The sequence below is a fragment of the Eublepharis macularius genome, chromosome 11 (assembly GCF_028583425.1).
Source record: "Eublepharis macularius isolate TG4126 chromosome 11, MPM_Emac_v1.0, whole genome shotgun sequence".
Lineage (NCBI taxonomy): Eukaryota > Metazoa > Chordata > Lepidosauria > Squamata > Eublepharidae > Eublepharis > Eublepharis macularius.
The window spans coordinates 94,670,372-94,691,279 of record NC_072800.1 but is presented as its reverse complement, the minus strand read 5'-3'; the positions used below and the strand labels follow the sequence as shown (position 1 = coordinate 94,691,279).

General features: G+C 54.0%; 2 protein-coding genes across 5 annotated transcripts; both read right to left on the bottom strand.

Moving 5' to 3' along the window:
- Positions 1–9: 9 nt before the first annotated feature.
- LOC129338003 (uncharacterized) lies at positions 10–7,564 on the bottom strand. 3 transcript variants are annotated; one of them, XM_054992045.1, is made up of 7 exons: positions 7,398–7,564; positions 5,589–5,726; positions 4,751–4,864; positions 3,391–3,510; positions 1,809–1,967; positions 1,003–1,155; positions 809–895 (listed from the first exon to the last, which is right to left on the bottom strand). In XM_054992045.1, the coding sequence occupies exons 1-6, from the start codon at positions 7,500–7,502 to the stop codon at positions 1,015–1,017; spliced, it is 777 nt and encodes a 258-aa protein (XP_054848020.1). In that variant the 5' UTR covers positions 7,503–7,564; the 3' UTR covers positions 809–895; positions 1,003–1,014. The 3 variants fall into 3 exon arrangements, with proteins under 3 accessions (XP_054848021.1, XP_054848020.1, XP_054848022.1); XM_054992047.1 differs by lacking the exon at positions 7,398–7,564 and adding an exon at positions 7,122–7,377; XM_054992046.1 differs by lacking the exon at positions 1,003–1,155 and having other exon boundaries at positions 10–895.
- A 1,293-nt stretch (positions 7,565–8,857) lies between these two features.
- LOC129338004 (uncharacterized) lies at positions 8,858–19,771 on the bottom strand. Of its 2 annotated transcripts, XM_054992050.1 has the most exons (6): positions 19,638–19,771; positions 15,480–15,560; positions 14,360–14,446; positions 12,779–12,853; positions 11,102–11,188; positions 8,858–9,229 (listed from the first exon to the last, which is right to left on the bottom strand). In XM_054992050.1, the coding sequence occupies exons 1-6, from the start codon at positions 19,710–19,712 to the stop codon at positions 9,029–9,031; spliced, it is 606 nt and encodes a 201-aa protein (XP_054848025.1). In that variant the 5' UTR covers positions 19,713–19,771; the 3' UTR covers positions 8,858–9,028. The 2 variants fall into 2 exon arrangements, with proteins under 2 accessions (XP_054848025.1, XP_054848026.1); XM_054992051.1 differs by lacking the exon at positions 12,779–12,853.
- Between the last annotated feature and the right edge of the window lie 1,137 nt (positions 19,772–20,908).

Sequence of the window (20,908 nt, the reverse complement as noted above, 5' to 3'; positions counted from 1 at the left end):
AGGCACAAATAAATACTGCAGCTTTTATTGACCTATTTTTACAGTATTTTTTTAAAAAAACTGACAGTTCCATCAGAGATCCATAATATTATTTTACAAATGCCAGCACAGATTTTTAAAGCCGGAGAGATTGTCAGTCTTGTTTTCTTATTCTTATTTTTCTTATATATTGTTCTTATTATTTTGCTTTACTGAATTTATGTCCTGCTGTTTAACTTTCATAACATTCACAACTGGGATAAGACAACAATCATAAAACATCTGACTAAGAACATCAAAAGTCTTCCATTAAAATCCAGTTCATAAGCGCTCCCGCCATGAAACCATGAAAGCAAGCTTAAAGACAGCCACAGTAAAACCAATCCATCCATTCAACTCAATGCCTGTTGGAAACGAATAGCTTCCCCAACATGAAACTGTGACAGGAGCAGGTGGACATCAGAGGGGAAACATTTCATATTGTTGGAGCCACCACAGACAAGGCCTTGACTCTGGCAGCATCTATCCAAAGGTGTCTCTAGAGCAGGCCGTCATCTGCAGATCTCAAGGCTCCTGGCTATTGTGTGTGGCCTCACAGAAGGCCTCAGATAAGACAGTTGCTTTGGAAGCTAAAGTGTTTGATGTTCCTGCATCTTCATGTGTTGGATGGGAGAGACTGGGGCAAGCGCGGTATGCTGTTGCTCCGGGAAGGCACTCGCCTTCATTCCAATGAAGACAGAGAAGGAGAGAGGCTTTTTTAAAAGACAGCAAAGTACTACATTTTACAGGGCCCAAGCCCAGTGGGAAATTCATCTGCACAAGTTTTGTTGAAAAGAACAGAAGCGACACAACTGCGTGGAATCCCCTTCCAGGTGCAACGCCGCCTCCACGCCCTGCTGCTCTCTCTTCTCTTCCTCTGCAGAAAAGGAAGCAAAGGGGGTTGGTCACCAGGGGGACTCAAGGTGCCCTGCAGGGTGGACTGCCTTATGCAGGGCTCCTTTCTCAGACTCCGCAGGTTCTTACCTCTTCGGTTCTTCATCGGCCTGCGTGATTCGGCCAGGGCAGTGTAGCCCCCTCGGAGGAGAGGGAGCGCTCATGCTCTTCTACCCAGGAGGGCCGTTGGTTGGGGTCCCTCCGGTCCAGCACTGGCCTCCAGACCCCTTTGCTGGGGCTGCCCTGTGCCGGGGTTGGAAGAGGGGGTCAGATCCAGATTGCCTGCCGGCTAAGCCTCCCCTTGCAGGTGGTCCCTCTGGCTGAATCTGCTCAGGGCCCCTCCGCATCCCCGCCCCCGGGCCCTTCCAAACTGTGGTTTCTTCTCCTCTCTCTCTCTCACACATTTTGAGTATCCTACCCCTTTTCCCAAGGAGCACACGGGGCTCCTCCCTTCCCCATTTCAGTCTCAAAACCAGCTCAAGTCAGGCTGTTAGGTGGAGAGGCAGTCACTGGCCCAAGGTCAAGCTTCAGGCCCGAATGAGGATTTGAACTCAGAGCTCCCAGCACCCTAAGCATTACACCACACTGGCTCTCCAAGATCCCCTTGCAGCATCACAGGGGATGCTCGCCTACCCCTGCCAGGCGAGAAATGGCTTCAACTGGAACCCCTAAATAATGCCAGCCCCCTTAACTGACTGCTTGTATGCCTGTTCTTCGTACATTCAGACCAGAACATCTCTGTGTTCCACGTGCCCCAATGAAACCAGCTGTTCAAATGTGCACTGCAAGAGTAAGAGGAGGTAATCCATTGGCCCCATCTCAACCACAGGGTGTGGTTAAAGCATGCAAAGAGGCCACCCTCCTGACCCTCCCCACCCCTGCCTCAGCTTCCTTACCCCCAAAGAAGGGTTATTGCGGGAGCCTTTCCCCTCCTCTCTTCTCTCCGGGGGTTTGGCACTGGTTGTTGCATTCGCCCCACAGCATCCTTGGCAGCGATCACGATTGGGGCTGGCTTCCCTGGAGTGGTTCCAGAGTATCTGAGAAAGGGATCCAGTCTGAAAAGAGCAGAGAGGCCAGCTTCAGAAGGCATAGAGGGGAGACACATGATTCGTGCAGCACAGACCGGGACCCTTTCTAATTGCAAGGACAACCATTCAGCTGTATTTAGGGCCACATCAAGGCCAAGGCACTGCACACGCTTGGTTTCCTTACCACAAATTACACAACATGCTCACCATTTTTCATTTCAGCTGTAACATGCCAAAGTATGCTTATGGCTGTGAGTTTTTGCTGTATTTCACTTTATAAAAATGCGTTTTTTGAGCAAATACTAAGCTCCGGTTTCCACTGTTCGCTGAAAGTGGCACCTGAAAGCCCAACCACTTTCTCACACTTGCAGCCAGGCCAAAATTGGCTTCACCGTTATCTTCAGCGGACGGGGCTGTTGGTAACTAGGCGAAAGGCCAGGAAGCACGAAGAGAGGCTGGCAAAGGCGGCGGCAATATACACCAGCCTGTTTCTTTGTGCACAGCCCGCCTTGGGCCTGGCCCTGTTGGGCTGGGATTTGACACAGCACAGAAGAGTCCCCGGGAACAACCAAGCTGCAGGCTCTCCGTCTTTGGAGGTGTTTAAGCAGAGCCTAGAGGGCCACCGGACAGCAATGCTGCTTCTGTGAGCCTGGGCAGATCATGGGGGGGGGCAGGAAGGGTTGCATCAGGGCTTCGTTCTCGTGGCCCCCTCTTACATGCCCAGGGTAAGGCCGATCGCCACTTGGGGTCAGGTAGCCACTTTCCCCAGGCCAGTTTGGCTAGGGATCCTGGAGCTGTTCTGCCATCTTCTGGGCATGGAGCAGGGGGCACTGGGGGTGTGGGGAGGGGAGGTGGTTGTGAATTTCCTGCATTGTTGAACTAGATGACCCTAGAGATCCCTTCCAATCCTATGATTCTATGTGCACAGGTATAGTCTTAATAGTACATGGCAGAGCCCATCTTGCACCAGCGAATCAACTGCACGCGCCAGCGAGCTTTGCTGGCCTCACCCGCCACGCAGGACAGGCCATTTGATGCTGAGAGCAAGGCTGGCCCCACCCAGTGGACAGATCAGGCAAAGATGGACAGATTTCCCAGCTCAGTGTGGAAACCCATGGGCACAGGGCTTGTGTCTTTGCGCCAATCTCCCTGCCCTCCCATCCAAGCCCAGCCCCAAGGCTCAAAGCTGTCTCTCAGTGGTGACAGCCATGCTGCCAGGTGTGGGCACCAGCAGGCCCCCCAAAGGAACAACATGTCTGCTGGTGCTGTGGATGCAGAAAGACCCACTTAATTGGTCACTCTAAGCCCGTTGATCTGTGGGTAGCTGGGTACAAAGCTCCAGGACCCAGTGGTGCATCCCTCCCTGGCAGACGGCGCCCCACACCACAAGCTGCCAGGTACCCAGTCAGAAACTCCGGGCAAGGGGGCGCCACTCCTGCAGCCGGCTCACCTTCCGTGCCATTCTCATGGGCGTGTAAGCACCAGGACGGAAATTTCCCTGAGTCCCGTTTCCTCTTGGCGTAGCAGCGGTGGGGATGTTGCCCAGGGGTCCTGGATCCCCTTTAGAGGGCTGGTTCCACATAGGAAAAAAGAAAAGAGGCTTATTATTATTAATTTATTTATTTAGAACATTTTTATGTCACCTTTTCAGGGAATCCGCCTGAGGCAGCTTTAAAAAATTAAAACATAATAAAAGCACAAAACATTAAAAGCCGTTAATTCAAAATCAGCATTAAGAGCATTAAAATATATTATTGAGCAATGTAAAAACTTTTTAACCAGCTAAAAAGACACTATAAAATGGCGTTAAAACATGAACCCGTCCCCCCTGCCCCCCTGGGATGGGCAGGGGGGGGGATGCCAAACGCCTTTAAGAAGCCGTATCATTCCAGGGGGCAGCCAGGCCGGTCTCTCGCACCAAATATCAATGGGACAACAAGACATAATTGCAGGAGAAGGTTACATGGACAACAGCCCTCAGGTGCAGTGGAGGAATCCCCAAAAAATGAACTTGGGTTTTGGAGTCATCATAGGGGTTAATCTTGATAAAATCAGGATGCCAAAGCCACTTCTGGTTTTAACTAGCTTAGGAAAACTAGAGAAATGCACAGTTAGTCCTGAGAATGGGCTCGTCCTGAATTTTACATACCTACATTTCACCCCATCCTTCCTGTTTTTCACTGCCCTTTGACCCAGAAGTTTCTTTCTTTTCAAAACCTCATATATAAATGCACTCTATTGCACCTGAAGAAGTGGGCTTTGGTATGTAAAAACTGACGCAAGTATAAAATAGCGGCCGTTTCCACACGTCTTACTTTTTGCCGACACATCGCAGAAGACAGCGTCTTTGCACGTGAAATCGCGCCAGGAAGACGCTGTCATTGCGTGAGAAGACACTGTCTTCCGTGATAACAGCGTCTTTCTTGCGTGATTTTGCGCACGAAGACGCTGTCTTCCGCGATGTGCCAGCAAAAGGTAAGACGTGTGGAAACGGCCCTTATTAGTCATTAAGGTGTCCAAAGACTCCTGTTTATTTCAGAAGGATGGTAAGACTTTCTGGCTGTTAATGCCAGAGTTAAGCAGGTGTAATATAATCTTAATGTATGTTCACAAACATGTGGTTGTCTGCATGCCTATAAATACACACACCAACAATATACAATCATTTATATATAGAACTGCATATTTTATTCTTACTTTCTTGAACTGTTAAGGGGGGTCAATCAAAAAGGGTGGGGGGTTCACCTGGAGGGGGCTAAGGCAACCCCCCGTGAGGCCCACTTCAGAGACGGGCAGGCCTCCTCTCCTACCTCTCTGCTTCCTGGACGGTTGGGAGTCCCACAGCACCCCAGACAAGGATCTGCAGCGACGGCGTCCCTCTCTGGTCGGCTGATGTTTCTCTCTTTCTCCTCTTCCAAAAGGCCCTGTGTGGCGCCAAAGAAGAAAGTGAACACCTGGCACTTAGCAGAGGGCATGTGGACAGGTCAGGAATGTGCCAGGTTCAGGTTGGGAAATTCCTGGAGATTTGGGGGGGTAGAACCTGGAGAGGGCAGGGTTTGGGGAGGGGAGGGGCCTCAGCATGGTTACAATGCCACAGAGTCCACCCTCCAAAGCACCTGTTTTCTCCAGGGGAACCGTTTTGTGTTGCCTGGAGATCAGTTCACAATGGGTAGATGTGTTAGTCTGTCTATAGCAGTGGAAAAGAGCAAGAGTCCTCCTGTAGCACCTACTCTGTGCGTGTGTGTGTGTGTCCTCAAGTCACCACCTGGAGAGGTTTTCATGGCAAGAGACTATCAGAGGTGGTTTGCCATTGCCTGCCTCTGCATAGCAAACCTGGTCTTCATTGGAGATTTCCCATCCAATTACTAACCAAGGCCGAGTAGCACCTAAATTTGTGGTAGGGTATGAGCTTCTGTGACAAAAGTATCCGATGAAGTGAGCGGTGACTGCGGAGCTCAGTTGTAATTCTGAGAGATCTCCAGCCACCACCTGGAGGCTGGCAACCCTACAGTGTGTGGGATTTCTGTAGCAGGGCCTTTGGCCCAGGGTAGGGGGCATCAGCATTTGCGCCTCCCCCCACGCATCGTTTCTCTAGTCCTCGCACATAAGGGCCGAGCTTCAGAGCTGCATGGTCGCTGTGACCCTCACCAAGTCTTCTATGGCAATTCTGCTCAGGACAGACAGGCTGCCGGTCCGGTAGTTCTTGGTTCTGTTCCTCTGGCGTCGCAGGGGGTGGGTGGTGCTGTAGAGTCGCAGAGTCGTCAAGTCGTCTTTGCTGGGCTCACCCTGAGAGGCAATGGAAGGAAAGATCCCAACGACATTTTGGCATCAGAGCGTCTAGAAGCCCTTCGTGCAATCCTGGCGTGGGCTTTCGAGGACCGCAGTTCTCTTCGTCAGATGCATCTGGTGGGGAGGTCTGTGCTTATCGAGGGCTTGTGCTGCAGTGGAATTGTATGGTCTTGGAGGTGCTGCTGGACCCTTTTTGATTTTGCTACTACAGACTAACACGGCAAACTCCTTTGAACCTTTACACAAGCAAACTGATCCCCACACCAAAAGGAGCTGCCTGCATCTCCATATCAAAGGAGTTGTTTACATCCCCCCTCTCCTCCTTCCCCCCTTCCCCCCTTCTCCTCCTCTATATTTGGCCAGTTTCCTTCTGCCCTCCATGCATCTGACGAAGAGAACGTGATTCTGAAAGCTTATGCTGTAATAAAATTGGTTAGTCTTAAAGGTGCTACTGGACTCTTTTTGATTTTGCTACTACAGACTAACACGGCTAACTCCTCTGGATCTAGATGCAGAGGAGTGAGCCGTGTTAGTCCGTGGGAGCAAAATCAAAAAGAGTCCAGTAGCACCTTTAAGACTAACCGATTTTATTGTAGGTGCATGATACAGAGCTGACGAAGAGAACTTGATTCTCGAAAGCTTATGCTACAATAAAATTGGTTAGTCTTAAAGGTGCTACTGGACTCTTTTTGATTTTCCTCTGGATCTATGAATTTTTCAGGGCGTTGTTCTTCCTTTTAAATAGGAGCAAGGAAGACAAACAAGGAAGAGCCTTGGTGCGAGGGCTGCATTCAGCATCACTTCCATGTGAGAAAAATGCCACAAGTAGAATGAGAGGGTCTGCAGACATGTGTGATTCACCACACCCAGTCCTCCTCTTCCTCCTAGAGGCTGCCGATGTGCAGGTAGGAAATATACACTCAAAGAAACCCCCAAATAATATATCGTTTGTACTTTTGTCTCACCCTTCCACCAAGGAGTGTGGAGGGGCATACAGGGGTTCCCCTTCTCTATTTTATCCCCCAAACCACCCTGAATGGGTATGCTGAGCCAAGCCCCCCTGGAGAGTAAGGGTCTGAATGCTGGGCTCCCACATCCGAGGCTGCCCCTCTCTGCGGGTCACTCTAAACGTTACTTCCTTCACAAGTTCTCCAGGAGCCAACCCGAGCTCGAGCAGACCCACCAGCAGCTCTGGGGAATGGCTTGCATTAAAAAGGAGAGCCCAAACAGGCTTGGAAAGCTGCCGCTGGAGGAAAGCGAGCGCCTGCCTTCCTCCCAAGCTCCCGCCACCATGCAAAAACAGTGCGGGGGGGGGACAGTTCCCCCCTTTCCGTGGAGCAGATGTCAACATCAACCAGGCATCAAGGTCTCAAGCATTCCACGCACTCCCACCTTTTGCAGGCCTGGATTATTCATTTCAAATCATACTCTTTATGGGTTTGGTCACGTTTTAGAAGTTGACTCTTTCACCACACCAAATCTCTGCCCTCCAGTGTTCCAGTCCTGTGTGCACAGGAACACACAAAAATCCATTGAAGCAGGGGCATGACAAGAGGCTGCCCTTTCCTACCCGGCGGGGGGGATTCATCCCTTTTCATAAGCTGTGGAAGAAGGAAGGGCTCCATGGAGCCTCCTGGGTGTCGGCCCTCCACCCGCCACCGTACCAACCTCTGCCTCCCAAGCAGCGTCCCGCAGCTCTGCCCCCTGCCCCAGAGCAGTGAAAGCAGCCAGAGCGAAGGCGGCCACCAAGCCCCAGAGCAGCCAGGAGCCCATGGCGGCAGCAGTGCCTGCCCAGCGGCTCTCTCGGGATCCTCTCCCCACCCCTCTCCTGCCCAGCAATATCCCCCTGCACAGGGAGGGGCCACGCCAGTTGTTAACTATTAGCAAATGTTCTGAAGAAGGACCAGATCAGTGGAGGGAGGGGGTGTGGACTCCTGACCATGATGCTACTCGGGGTCAAATCCACCCCTGGGATTTTTCCATTGAGCACTAAGAGGTGACCCCGCTGTGGAGCCAGATGAAGCACGGAAGCATTCGATAACAGCAAGATTCGCTTTATATACCGCCCTTCAGGACGACTTAACACTCACTCCGAGCGGTTTACAAAGTATGTCATTATCATCCCCACAACAACAATAACCCTGTGAGGTGGGTGGGGCTGAGCGAGCTCTGAGAGAGCTGTGACTGACTCAAGGCCACCCAGCTGGCTTCAAGCGGAGGAGTGGGGAATCAAACCCGGTTCTCCAGATTAGAGTCCTGCGCTCTTAACCACTACACCAAACTGGCTCTCAAGGTGTGTTATTATTATCCCCACAACAAAACACCCTGTGAGGTGGGTGCGGCTGAGAGAGCCCTGAGAGAGCTGTGACTGACCCAAGGTCACCCAGCTGGCTTCAAGTGGAGGAATGGGGAATCAAACCCGGTTCTCCAGATTAGAGTCCCGACCCTCTTAACCACTACACCAGACTGGCTCTCAGCATAAAGAATGTGGGCACAGGTCAGGGTGCAGCTGGTTAGGGCATATTTGGAAAAGAGCAGTAGAGGGTTCCTCTGCAGCAGCCTGGCCAGGGAGAGGGAGAGGTGGGACCTCCAGGCGGCTTAAGAGACCCACTCTTTTGCGCTGGGGCTAGAGAGCTGCCAGCAGCCCTGTAAAGCTGGTAGGGCAGCGGTAACATGTGACTACCCTCAGCCTTCCAAATACTACCTCTGGCCACTGCAGACCATAGGCAGGGAGAGCCACACACAGCTTTGTCCCTGCGCATGTGTGGAGGCCTTGCTTCGCTCTGGGAGAGCTTCGGATGAATCAAGCCATCGGGGAGACTGTTTTAAAATGGTGCTTGTTTCTCAAAACCTCTGAACTATTCCTAGGAGTGGGAACACAACCTGAATCAGTGATTGCCAGTTGCCACCCTTGGAAAAATAATTTTTTTAAACCCCAGGTCAAATGCATTTTCAACTGAATTTTCTAAGTAACATGAGCAAAAAATGTTTAATTGTTCTGGTAACCCTAAGCACTATATACAATATTTAAAAATTTTAGTGATTATTTTTTCTTCGCTTGTTTGAAACTGACGCTTTTATTTTCAACTGACAAGTATTTGCAAATTCCAATCTGAAATAAAAACACGTTTACATGTTTTGAAATCTTTATTTGGACAATTATTGTTCTGCGACAGCAATAGTGTGTACATGGAAGTGCGCCCCCTGCTGCTCAATTACATTTTCAAGATTCCCAAGGGAGGCGTCGCATCTTCCTTGGGTGTCAGTGGGGACAGGGATCAGGGGTGAGGGGGCGAGGGCTAATCTCCCCTGCTGGAAGCGCCACCAGACTCCGAGAGGCTCTCTGGCGCGGTCCCCTTGTGGCCTCCTTGGGCAGGTTGCCCCTTCAGCATCAGCCCTGAAAAGCAGCCCCTGCAGACCGGCCTGGTGCCCTTCTGCTTTCCTCTGCGCCTTGCTGGGGCCACCTTCTTCTCCTCCCTTCTGGCCCGAATGGGCCGCTCCTGCAGGGGAAGAGATGGAAGGCGAGCTGAGCCCACCGCCCCTTCAGACAGGCCGCTTTGGCCTGACCCACCAAGGTCCCTCTGAGGTTTGGATTCCCAGCCTCCCTCCATGCTGCAGGAAGGGGGAGAACGGACAGGGGTTCAGGGGTGCGCCTCTGAGATCGTCCTGTTCCCCAACACTGAGGATGATGGGGGAACTGGCCAAGCCAGGGGCTGGCCAAAGAACAGCCCCAGTAGGCCTGCTGTGTGTGTGAGGGGGTGACATTTCCCCTTCTTTTAATTCCCACCACGGAGGAGAAGATTTGCCCTGTTGTGACCCTTGTGAGCAACATCAAACCTTGCCCAGATTCTGGGATTTGTGGTTCCCTGGAACCTGGTAATGATTAGCCCCGGTTCACTTCCGTCAATATTTACACTACGTTGCAAGAAAACCGTCTTCAAGCCACAGGCCCCACCAGCCGCCATTTCTTCAGTGCCGGCACTGAGTTCTGTGCTAGGAGCTGCATGCAATACAGAAGGGACTCAGCCCTTAACCAACTAACTACTGAAGACAGAGGCTTGACTCGGAGTCTCTGTACAGGATACTTCTTACAGGAGGACGCTCAAGTGAAGGGAGGCGCAACAGAGCTGGGAGTAGGAGTTTGAAAGCCGGCGGCTCTGTCAATTTCTCCTCTCCACCTGAGGGTGCTTTGAAAAGGCAGAGCCCCATTGCTCCTCAAAGGGTTTGTTAATTGCATCTAATTAACAAACTCTCTGAGGAGCACCTCTGCCCACTGTCTTTTTAAACTACCCTCTTGTAGAGAGGGGAAATGGACCGAGCCCTCCCTTCTGCCTTTTTAAACTACACGTCCCGACTAATATTGCTCTCCTTTCACTTGAGTGTCCACGTGTAACAGAGTATCGTGTAGAGAGACCCTCAATTGGCTACAAATGGGATGGAGGGCGAGGGACTGCCGTGTGACTGGCGGGGGAGATGGGCGGAGTCAGGAGGACAGGGAACGGCTGTGCAAATGGAAGGTGGGGCTTATGAAGGAAAGAGTGCAGCAGGCCGTGTGGCACAAGCCGTGGCAACTCCTTGTCTGCCTGTGTGGTCATTTTACTTATTTTCTTCATTTCTTCATTCCCAGTGGGAAGCCAAGGTGGCTTATATTATTCTCCTCTCTTCCATTTTAGCCTCACAACAAACCTGTGAGGTAGGCTTGGTGGAGACAGTGCCTGGCTCATGGCTACCCAGGCAGTTTCATGGCGACCGGAGAATCTGAACTCAGTTCTCTCAGAACCTTGCCTCACTCTCTAACCTCTACGTCACACTGTCTAGTAGAAGAAGCTCTGGTTTGGAGAAACCCCACCCGCAGGAGCTGTGCCTGTGTCTTTCAAGCCACTCCCTTCTTGTCAGCCTGGTCCAAGCCTTACCTTGGGGGTGTCCGGGGGCCCCCGAGCAGCCAGAGCAGGGCCTCTTCTGCTCCACCTTAAGGAAGGGGATCAGGGCCCTCCCAGATCTGGCTGCATCTGCACAGGCGGGGAGTGGAGGGACCGCGCCTCCTTCTCCCCAACAGCAAGGAAAGCGCCCCCCCCCTCCCTCAGCAGGTGGGGCGGAACTTCCAGGTAGGGCCTGGAGTTCTCCCACAATTACAACAGACCTCCATACTGCAGAGCTCAGTGGAACGACGACTGCCAGCAACGGAGCCACGTTCCTAATCCCTCCTGTGGCTTGGAACGGCCCCTTGGCCCATCAGCGGATAGTGGCAGACCTCTCTTTGGCTGCCCAGATGGGACATGGCCTGGCGGGTAATGCACAGAGCGGGATGCACCTCTAAGCAGGTGGTCCCTCCTTTTCCCTTTAGCCTCCAACCTCCTCACCCCCAGATGTACCTGAGTGGTCCTCAGGAGTGTCTCAATGGAGTCCAGACGGGGATTATCCTGCAGTCCATCCCTAGGCGAGTCTTCTGGGAGCCCAGCCTGCAGGAGGAGCAAACATGAAAGAGCAGCACCTGGCACTGCCCTGGCATGGCCCCAGAGGGCAGAGGAGCTGGGCAGGAGCCAGGGAGGGTCATGCTTAATTTGGAGAGGAAAACTACTGTTGGTGCAAATTAAGTGTTACCTCCACGTTTAGTCTTGCGGCATTTTCGGCCACTGATTTGTGGCATCCGCTTCAGCTCTTAACTTTCCTTGATTCAAATCTGGAGCACCCAAGATCGAGCTCCACCTCAAAGCAAGCTGGGCAAAGTGCTTGCTGGCCCTTCCTTTGCCTATTCAAAGCCAGCGACACTCACTCCGTGGCACAGGAGCCACTTGTGGCTGTTTGATATGCTACCTGGGGCTTTTCCCGGCATTGGGCCTCAATGTGGCACCTGCTCCACGTTTCAGGTTGCCAACCTCTAGGTGGGCCCAGGAGATCTCACGGAATACAACTGATCCCCCCAAGCAACAGAGATCAGTTCCCCTGGAAAAACTGGGTGCCTAGGTGCCTGTGGCATTATACCCTGCGGCGGACCCTCCCCAGGATCCACCCCCAAACTGCCAGGAATTAATCGGCCTGGAGGTGACAACCTACCCATGTTTCAGGAAAGTAGGCAGGCCCTTGCTTGATGGGCTCCTGGTTCCCACCTGGAATCGGTTGCCACCAGAAGCTGTGAGCCTCCCACGGGTGAGGCTTCATGCCAGAGACTATAGTAACTGAGGCTGTTTGGGTTGCTGGTAATTGTGAAGGCGGCTCTCTGCAAGCTGCAGAGTATCACTGGACTATCTGGGTTCTACATCTTGCAGTTAAGGGGGGGGAGATGTAAACAAATAATTTAGTGGTCCAGTCCAGAAGGGCATCTTCGTTGTGCTCTTTTCCTAACACAACAATTAGGTCATCCTATTTCCCTTTCTTTGCATCTCTAAGCTACAAGTGACGCCTGATACAGGTTGGACAGTTTTGACGGGAAATGTAGGCATCCTGGTCTTACAGCTGTAATGGAGAGCCAAGCTGTAAGACCAGGACGCCTACATTTCCCATCAAAACTTGAGGGAAGCTGACACGTGTCCAACCTGTGTCAGGCGTCACTTGTAGCTTGGCTCTGAGCATTATAAACTCCTCTCTTCCCAGAGATCCCCAGGCGACTGTCCAGCGAGAGAAACTAAAAATTCTCCCACACTTTAAAAAGAAACCTTAGAAATCGGGCACGTCAGGGAGAAGGCCCCCAGCCTAGCATTTTCCCAGGCGTGCCTGATTTCCATGTAGAAATCTTTTTATCCTGGGGGACTGGTCTGTTAGGGAATCCCCTTGCCGGGGATGGCAACCCAGAAAAAGTGGCTGGGTGTGTCTCATTTCTAGTGGGCTACCGAACTTGCAGTGCAGATCTATGCACCGCAGTCCCCTGCCAGGACAAGGAGCGCCTGAATACGGCTCTTGGCACGCTAACTTTGCACGCGGAGGCCCCAGTTGAAATGAGACACGGGGTTTACGTGGCACCACCTGTGCCAGTTACCACCTGCCAGCATCAGGTCAAAAACTGGCCTGAACTTGACCTCGGCCTCCTTTGCCCAGCCCAGGCTGCCACTCACTATAGGCGAAGGACATCCGGGGCGCGTGCAGCGACGCCACCGCTCTGCTCCTTCCATTGGTTGAAGAGGCTCATGCTGGGGAGAGAGACACAAAGTCAGGGTGGTCTCCCTGGCAGTAGCTCCTCCAACCATCCCCCAGCTTAGAGTTCCATCCTTATGGGGCACAATCTGTGGAGAGGGATTATCTTTAACCAGCCTCGGGAAACCACTGCTGGCCCAGGATGCCGTGCAGCCAGGCACACTGCCACATTGTCGAGCGCCTCCCTCTTCTCCAGGCGGTCGCAATGCCCGGGGCCAGCACTGACCCTCACGGGCTCCCTCAGGAGAGAGGGTGGGAGGGTCTGACGGCACGGAGGGCAATCTCAACTCCCCTCAGTCTGGAGATCAGGGGGCGGGGCCACCAGCCATGTGACCGTTTTCAAGAGGTTCCGGAACTCCATTCCACCGCGTTCCCGCTGAGAAAAAGCCCTGCTTACAGGCATATAGGAGTACCGTGGCGTACCTATAGAGTGGCAGATTTGCCACCCCACATTAGATACCAAGACAGAGAGAGAGAGAGACAGAGATGGGGAAAGGGAGAGGTCTGCTCCTTGCCAGGTGCTTCGCCAGCTCCCAGCAAGGGCTCCTGCTTCTCCCTCCCTTTCTGCCCTATTGGAATTTCCCAGATGCTGGGTCTTCTTTGGTCCCGGGAGCTGCTTCTTCCGAGCCGGCAAGGGGCTCTTTGAGCAGCATCGCCGGGGCTGCCCCTTTTCTTGTGCACAGGAGGCAGAGCCACAGTGCTCAGGACCCTGGGCTTCGGAGGCAGAACTGGACCGCTTGCCCTCCAGCCCCTGACTCTGCCAGCCAAGTCCATGCCGACTGCACTGGCGGACAGTCTCTTTCCAGTAGGGGCTGTTCAAGGAGTCCGGGAGCCCCACTTGGCTCACTTCCGGCCTTCAGGGGCCGCACAGCGCCGCACGCATTGCCCCATCCTGCAGCACCACTGGCTGCGTCAGATCCAGTGCCCGGCAGTGCTGAAGGCAGTGACGGCTGAGCCTAACCCATTGCCATGGCCACTGGCCAGGTCTGACTCCCGCCTCCGACTGCCGGCAGCCCCCCCGGACAGCCCTGCGGGCTCCTTCCCCAGTGAAGATAAAGGCCTGCGCCAGATCAGGTTGCGGGCCCAGTTCAGAGTCCCGGCTTTCACTCTGGTCTCGGCTCAGGATATCTCCAGGTGGCACCTACTGCTTCATGCGCCACCCAGTGGGACCATGCGAGAGAGCTGGGAGTGGTGCCTGCATGTCACAACGTAAGGTTGCCAACCTCCAGGTAGGGCCTGGAGTTCTCCCAAAATTACAACAGACCTCCATACTGCAGAGATAAGTGCTCCTGGAACGACGACTGCCAGCAACGGAGCCACGTTCCTAATCCCTCCTGTGGCTTGGAACGGCCCCTTGGCCCATCAGCGGATAGCGGCAGACCTCTCTTTGGCTGCCCAGATGGGACATGGCCTGGCGGGTAATGCACAGAGCAGGATGCACCTCTAAGCAGGTGGTCCCTCCTTTTCCCTTTAGCCTCCAACCTCCTCACCCCCAGACATACCTCAGCCTCCCAGCGGGGTATCTGAATGGAGTCCAGGCCGGGAATGTCCGGCAGCCCCTTCGTGGGTGAGTCTACCGGAACTGCATGCTGCAAGAGGAGCAAACGTGAAAGAGCAGCACCCGGCACCGCCCTGACATGGCCCCAGCGGGCCGAGGAGCTGAGCGGGAACCAGGGAAGGCTGTGTTTAATTTGGAGAGGAAAACTCCTGTCGGTGCAAATTAAGTGCGACCTTCACATTCAGTCCTGCGGCATTTTCAGCCACTGATTTGTGGCATCTGCTCCAGCTCTTAACTACCCCCAAGAGTCAAATCTGGAGCACCCAGGATCGAGCTCCACCTCAAAGCAAGCTGGGCAAAGTGCCTGCTGGCCCTTCCTTCGCATATTCAAAGCCAGCGACACTCACTCCGTGGCACAGGAGCCACTTGTGGCTGTTTGATATGCTACCTGGGGCTCTTCTGAACATTGCACCTCAATGTGACACCTGCCCCATTTAGGGTGGCCAACCTCCAGGTGGGCCCGGGAGGTCTCCTGGAGTACAACTAATCTCCCCAGGCCACAGCGATCGGTTCCCCTGGAGAGAACGGGTGCCTGGAAAGTGGACCCTGGGGCATTATACCCTGCCGAGGACCCTCTCACCCCCCCAACCTGCCCGAACGTGACAACCCTACCCACGTTTCAGGAAAGCAGGCTCTAGCCTGGTGTATTCCCAGGCATGCCTGATTTCCGTGTAGAAATCTTCTTATCCTGGGGGACTGATCCGTTAGGGAAGCCCTTGGCCAGAGGCCCAGGGTGGGGGTGGGGGTATAACCCCGAAGCCACGCCCCCATCTCATTAGCTTTCTGTGAACTTAAAGCAGATGCCGGCAACCCAGAAAAAGAGGCCGGGTGTGTCTCGTGCCTTGTGGGCGGCCAAATGTGCAGTGCAGATCCATGCACCACAGTCCCCTCCCAGGACAAGGAGTGCCTGAAGGCGGCTTCTGGCATGCTCGCTTTGCACGCGCAGTGGCTGCGGCCCCGGTTGAAACGAGATACGCGTGACAGTCACCGCCTGCCACGATCAAGTCAAAAACTGGCCTGAGCTTGACCTCGGCCTCCTTTGCCCAGCCCAGGCTGCCACTCACTATAGACGTATGACATCCCGGGCGGAAGTAGCAGGGATCCCACCGCCGCCGTGCTTCTTGCATTGGTTGAAGAGGCTCATGCTGGAGAGAGAGGCAAAAAGTCAGGCTGGGGGACCCTCCTGGGCAGGAGGTCTTCCAACCACCCCCCAGCGTAGAGTTCCATCCTTATGGGGCACAGTCTGTGGGGCGGGATTATCTTTAACCAGCCTCTGGAAACCACTGCTGGCCCAGGATGCGGCGGAGCCAGGCACACATCATATAGTTGAGCGCCTCCCTCTTCTCCAGGCGGTCGCAATGCCCGGGGCCAGCGCTGACCCTCGTGGGCTCCCTCGGGAGGGAGGGTGGGAGGGTCTTGCGGTGCCCGTTCATTTTACTTACAGGCATATGAGAGTGCCGCGGCATACCCCGAGACCAGCAGCTTTGCCACCCCACATTAGATCCCAAGACACAGAAAGAGAGACGAGGAGAGGGGGGAGATCCAGCCCTTGCCCGGTGCTTCGTCAGCTCCCAGCAAGGGCTCCCGTTTCTCCTTCCCTTTCTTTCCTATTTGAATGTCCCAAATGCTGCATATTCCTCCCAAGCCCCCCGCCCCGTTCCCACAGTGGCCGTGGCTCCTGGGTCCGACTCTGCAAGGCGCTCTTTGAGTTGCTTTGCTGGGATTTTTCGTGCACAGTAGGCGGAACTGAACTGGACTGCCCCGCCCTCCAGCCCTGACAATGCCAGCCGATTCTATGCCAACTGCACAGCTGCCGGTCTCTCTGCTTCCGACTGCCGGCAGCCCCCCAGGACAGCCCTGCGGGCTCCTTCCCCAGGAAGATAAAGGCCTGAGCCAGATCAGATTGCGGGCCCAGTTCAGAGTCCCGGCTTTCACTCTGGTCTGGGCTCAGGATATCTCCAGGTGGCACCTACGACTTCATGCGCCACCCAGTGGGACCACGCAGGAGAGGTAGACCTACCTCACAGTCGTGCCTGCACACCAGCACTTGGGGGTTGTCAACCTCCAGGTGGGGACTGGAGAACTCCCAGCATTCGAACTGACTTCCACATTACAGACACCAATGCCCCCGGAGAAAATGGCAGCTTTGGAAGGTGGACTCTATGGAATCCAATCCCTTCTGAGCTCCCTCCCCGAACTCCAGTCTTCCCATATGGCGCCCCCAAATCTCCAGGAATTCTCCGATCCAGAGCGGCCAGACCGGCCCCCCGCCAGCCCCCCGCCCGAGGACACTGTCCTTCCTTCCTTTTCAGCTAGCGAATATTAGAGCTTAAATCTTGTTCAGCCTTCTACTGTTTTTAAGTTTGCTCTTCCCTGTGGAGGAGGGGGGGCGTTGCAGTCTTGGCAGTGCTGGAATCGCTGGATGGGTCTGGATTTTAACTGGGGTTGTTGGTTGCTGCCAGTTGCCTTGGGTGGAATATATTTAAGGAATGAAAATTGTCATAAAAACAAATGTATGAATTGGAACCAAAATCCATGAGGAGGTGGGGGGAATACGTAGGCTTGTGAGAGGGCATTCCAGCGCCTGTTGGTTCCTATGCTCTGCCTGGCCCGAACCCAGTTCCAAACTGGGCTTTCCGAACCCTGTGGCCAAGAGGATGCTTGTGTGGAGCTCCAATGCTGATCCCAGAGAAGTGGCCGGGCTGAATAAAGGTCAAGGGCCGCTTGACCAGAAAGCTCCAGAAAGAGCTTCCAAAGCTAGGCGTGGATTCTGGAATAGGCGAGGTCGCCATGATCTCCACGGCAGCAGCACAGGCAGAGCGCCTCCCCACTAAGCTGGGGCAGCATCTGGCCTTGGAGCAGGAGAGGCGCCCATGGCAGGCCGGGGGACTTCCAGGCTGATCCGCCTCTCCTCGTCCAGCACCTCTCTGAGCCATTGGGGCACTAACTTGGAGAGGCAGGTCTGTTGAGGGCTTTGGGCTATAATAGAACAATGGAACCTCCATATACCGAGACAGTGTACCTCTGAGCAGCACCACAGAGAGTAGATCCAGAGGAGTTAGCCGTGTTAGTCTATAGTAGCAAAATCAAAAAGAGTCCAGTAGCACCTTTAAGACTAACCGATTTTATTGTTGCATAAGCTTTCGAGAATCACAGTTCTCTTCGTCAGATGCATGGAGGGCAAAAAGAGAAACTGGTCAGATATAGAGGGGGGCGTGGGGTAGATGCAAACATCTCCTTCTGATATGCAGATGCAACAGCTCCTTCTGATGTGGAGATCAGTTTGCTTCTGTAAAGGTTCAAAGGAGTTTGCCTTGTTCAAGGACCACGGTTCTCTTTGTCAGATGCATCTGGCGGGGAGGGCTGTGCTTATCGAGGGCTTGTGCTGCAGTGGAATTGGTTGGTCTTGGTGGTGCTGCTGGACCCTTTTTGATTTTGCTGCTACAGACTAACAGGGCAAACTCCTTTGAACCTTTACACAAGCAAACTGATCCCCACACCAAAAGGAGCTGCCTGCATCTCCATATCAAAGGAGTTGTTTACATCCCCCCTCCCCTCCTCCCCTCCTCTCTCCTCCTCTATATTTGGCCAGTTTCTTTCTGCCCTCCATGCATCTGACGAAGAGAACTGTGATTCTCGAAGGCTTATGCTACAATAAAATTGGTTAGTCTTAAAGGTGCTACTGGACTCTTTTTTATTTTACCACAGAGAGTGACTATCATTGGTACGGCCTGCATGTTGTGAACTTCATCCGGCCACTTTTGGAGACAGAGGGTTGGCCACAGAGACTTTTGTCCTGATCCGGCAAAGCAGTCCTTTGACTCTTCCATGTTCTGAATGGCTGGGGGCGAATGGCTGCACTAGCAGAGGCTGCAGAGGGCTTATCTTCCTCACGCACAGACGAAAAGCCTGTCTAGCTTGGGGAGCCTTTTGTGAGTCAGGGAAAGGGGATCGATACGCTGGAGCCCCGCCCCTCCATCCCAGCCGAGGCAGCTCTGCCTTGCGCAAGCCCCACAATCAGCGATAAGGCCAGGTAAACAGAGCGCGTCCTGGACAGGCTGTCCTCTCCCCGGCCCTGGACTCCCTTGGGCCTGATGCAGAGACAGGGAGAGGAGAGCCGGCCAGGCGGGCACAATATTTACACGGCCACCAGACCTGTTGTCGAGGCTTTGTTTGATCCCTGGGCATATTTGCATGGCGCCGAGGATCAGCCCTGGAATGTATGCAGAAATAATGATACAGGCAGAAGTGCCACTGAGCACGTGCAGATCGCCTCACCCAGAAGGCAGAAGCCGCACCGCTCCACTACGCAGGCAAGGCTGGAGGGCAGCGCATGCAGGCCGGCTGTGGCCCAGGAAATAAGCTCCTCTCCCTGTTCGAGACCCGCTCAGGGTCAAGCTACAAGTGACGAATGACACTTGCCTGGCAAGTGAACAGACTCACGTGTATCCCTCCCTATTCACTTGCCCTCCACTTGAACAAGTGGAGCGCAAGTGAAAGGCAAGCGAGCAGGGAGGAATACACGTGAGTCTGTTCACTTGCCAGGCAAGTGTCATTCGTCACTTGTAGCTTGGCCCTCAGTTTCTTGGGGCAGCCGAGTTCTGCTCATTTCATGACTCATATTTCACCCCCCCCCAGACCTAGTTCTTCTCTCTTTCCAGTGGTGAAGCTCTGCCAGCCAAGGGAGCCCCCATGCTGGATTCCCAGCTTGGTGCCCGGCTTCCAGCCTGACCCCTCGCCACAGACCTGGGAGTTGGTACTGCCTGGAAAGGAAGGGGCAGGCGTTTCTCTTTGCAGAGGCCTCTTCCAGGTTCTGACGGGAAGGGTGCATGAGAAGAGCGACACAGGGCCCCTTCTGAGCCTGGCCTGGGTGGCCAGATTCAATCCCCCCCCCCCAATTCACAGGGATGGCGGAATGGCCAGAGGCCAGAAGGAGATCTCTAAAGCCTCCCCCAGGAAGTGCAGAAACGCCCTGGCCTACAAGGGCGCTAGGCTGATGTGGACCAGAACTGTTGGGGGGGCTTGGGCATGGTCCGCCCAGAAAGACAAGGCACGGCCAAGGCCTGGGGCTGCGTGCACAGATGGGCTCCCCCGTTTGCTGGCTGCAGCCTGGCTCATCTAATCCATTGACCGGTAGATGGACTTGAGTGGCTCGACTGCCCTGTTTGGCCCCTCGTCTCTTTCGTCCCACCTAACACCATGTTCACCCTCACAAAGCTCACCTCGATTATGCCAATGGCAGGCGGCACCAGCGCCGAGAGCGCGGCCAGGATCAGAATCAGCCAGGGCATCTGCATGATTACCCGCTTGACTGTGTCCTCAGACTCAAAAGCCGGAGGACTGCGGAACGGACCACCCCCGAGTCCTCCCTACCACCCGCCCTCCGCCCTTGAACCTTGCCCAGTTCCAGTAAGTTGCAGGATCCGGGAAACCAGTTGGGGGAAACAGGTGTTTGCATCATTAACCGGAAAAGAGACTCGGCGGGGGGTGGGGGGCTCTGAGCGATGTCGCACATGGGTTGAGGTCTCCTGCCCTTCGTTATGCACATGGCTGGGGCTCAGGGACAATTTGGCAATGACAACTACAAACTTGCGTTGGTTTTGGCTGAATACACTAACCAACATTGATCGAATGTTCAAACAGTTAGGAATCCCTTCCAGTCCTGACATTTGTCATTTCGATGGCTGCTTCCTCGGCTGCATCCCTGTGACCCTGCCAGCAGAAGCAGGCCCACTTCTAAACAAGCGTGGTAGGTGAAGTAAAACAGCTACCTGTACATAACTCACAATATTGCACAGCTATGGAAGCCTAAGACTGGAGGGTTGTTAAACACGAGGGCTGAATCCTTCCTAGCACCCAGCCTTTGGTGATAATGAAGACGGTTTTTCACTCCATAGTTATCTAAATGCAGAAATGAACACTTGGCCACTTGGGGCATTAGTTGTGGCAGGGCTTTTTTCCTGGGAAAAGAGGTGGTGGAACTCCATGGGTTGCCCTCGGAGAAAATGGTCACATGGCTGGTGGCCCCGCCCCCTGATCGCCAGACAGAGGGGAGTTGAGAGTGCCCTCCGCGCCGCTCGGTGGAGGGCAATCCAAACTCCCCTCGGTCTGGAGATCAGGGGGCGGGGCCACCAGCCATGTGACCATTTTCAAGAGGTTCCGGAACTCCGTTCCCCCGCGTTCCCCCTGAAAAAAAGCCCCGAGTTATGGTCTTCATACAACTCCAATTCCCTGTTATGGATTGTGGCATTCAGACCAAAGACAGCTGCCCACAGGCTAAATAGAGACAAGAAAAACATTTCCGCTGATCTTCTAATTCAAGCTCTGATTTGCCAGGTCAGTCCCAAGGCCTTTCAATTCTTCTGACATTGACAGGTCGAAGAATAGGCTACCAAGAGCCCCTTGAGTCACAGAAGGCTGGGCACTGGCTTCCCATGTCTGTCAGAGGGTTTGGCTTCTTGCATTGCCTCACGGCTTCTCTTTGGCCCCCCAC

What these genes read in the sequence shown, in the direction of transcription:
- LOC129338003 (XM_054992046.1), bottom strand. Translation starts at nt 7,502, where the DNA reads ATGGGCTCCTGGCTGCTCTGGGGCTTGGTGGCCGCCTTCGCTCTGGCT. An exon ending in ACGCTGCTTGGGAGGCAGAG is followed by an intron (nt 5,727 to 7,397) that starts GTTGGTACGGTG and finishes ATTGCCTCTCAG; the next exon opens with GGTGAGCCCAGCAAAGACGA. An exon ending in CCATGAGAATGGCACGGAAG is followed by an intron (nt 1,968 to 3,390) that starts GTGAGCCGGCTG and finishes TGCTCTTTTCAG; the next exon opens with ACTGGATCCCTTTCTCAGAT.
- LOC129338004 (XM_054992050.1), bottom strand. Translation starts at nt 19,712, where the DNA reads ATGCAGATGCCCTGGCTGATTCTGATCCTGGCCGCGCTCTCGGCGCTG. An exon ending in CGGGATGTCATACGTCTATA is followed by an intron (nt 14,447 to 15,479) that starts GTGAGTGGCAGC and finishes CTCCTCTTGCAG; the next exon opens with CATGCAGTTCCGGTAGACTC. An exon ending in CCGGATGTCCTTCGCCTATA is followed by an intron (nt 11,189 to 12,778) that starts GTGAGTGGCAGC and finishes CTCCTCCTGCAG; the next exon opens with GCTGGGCTCCCAGAAGACTC.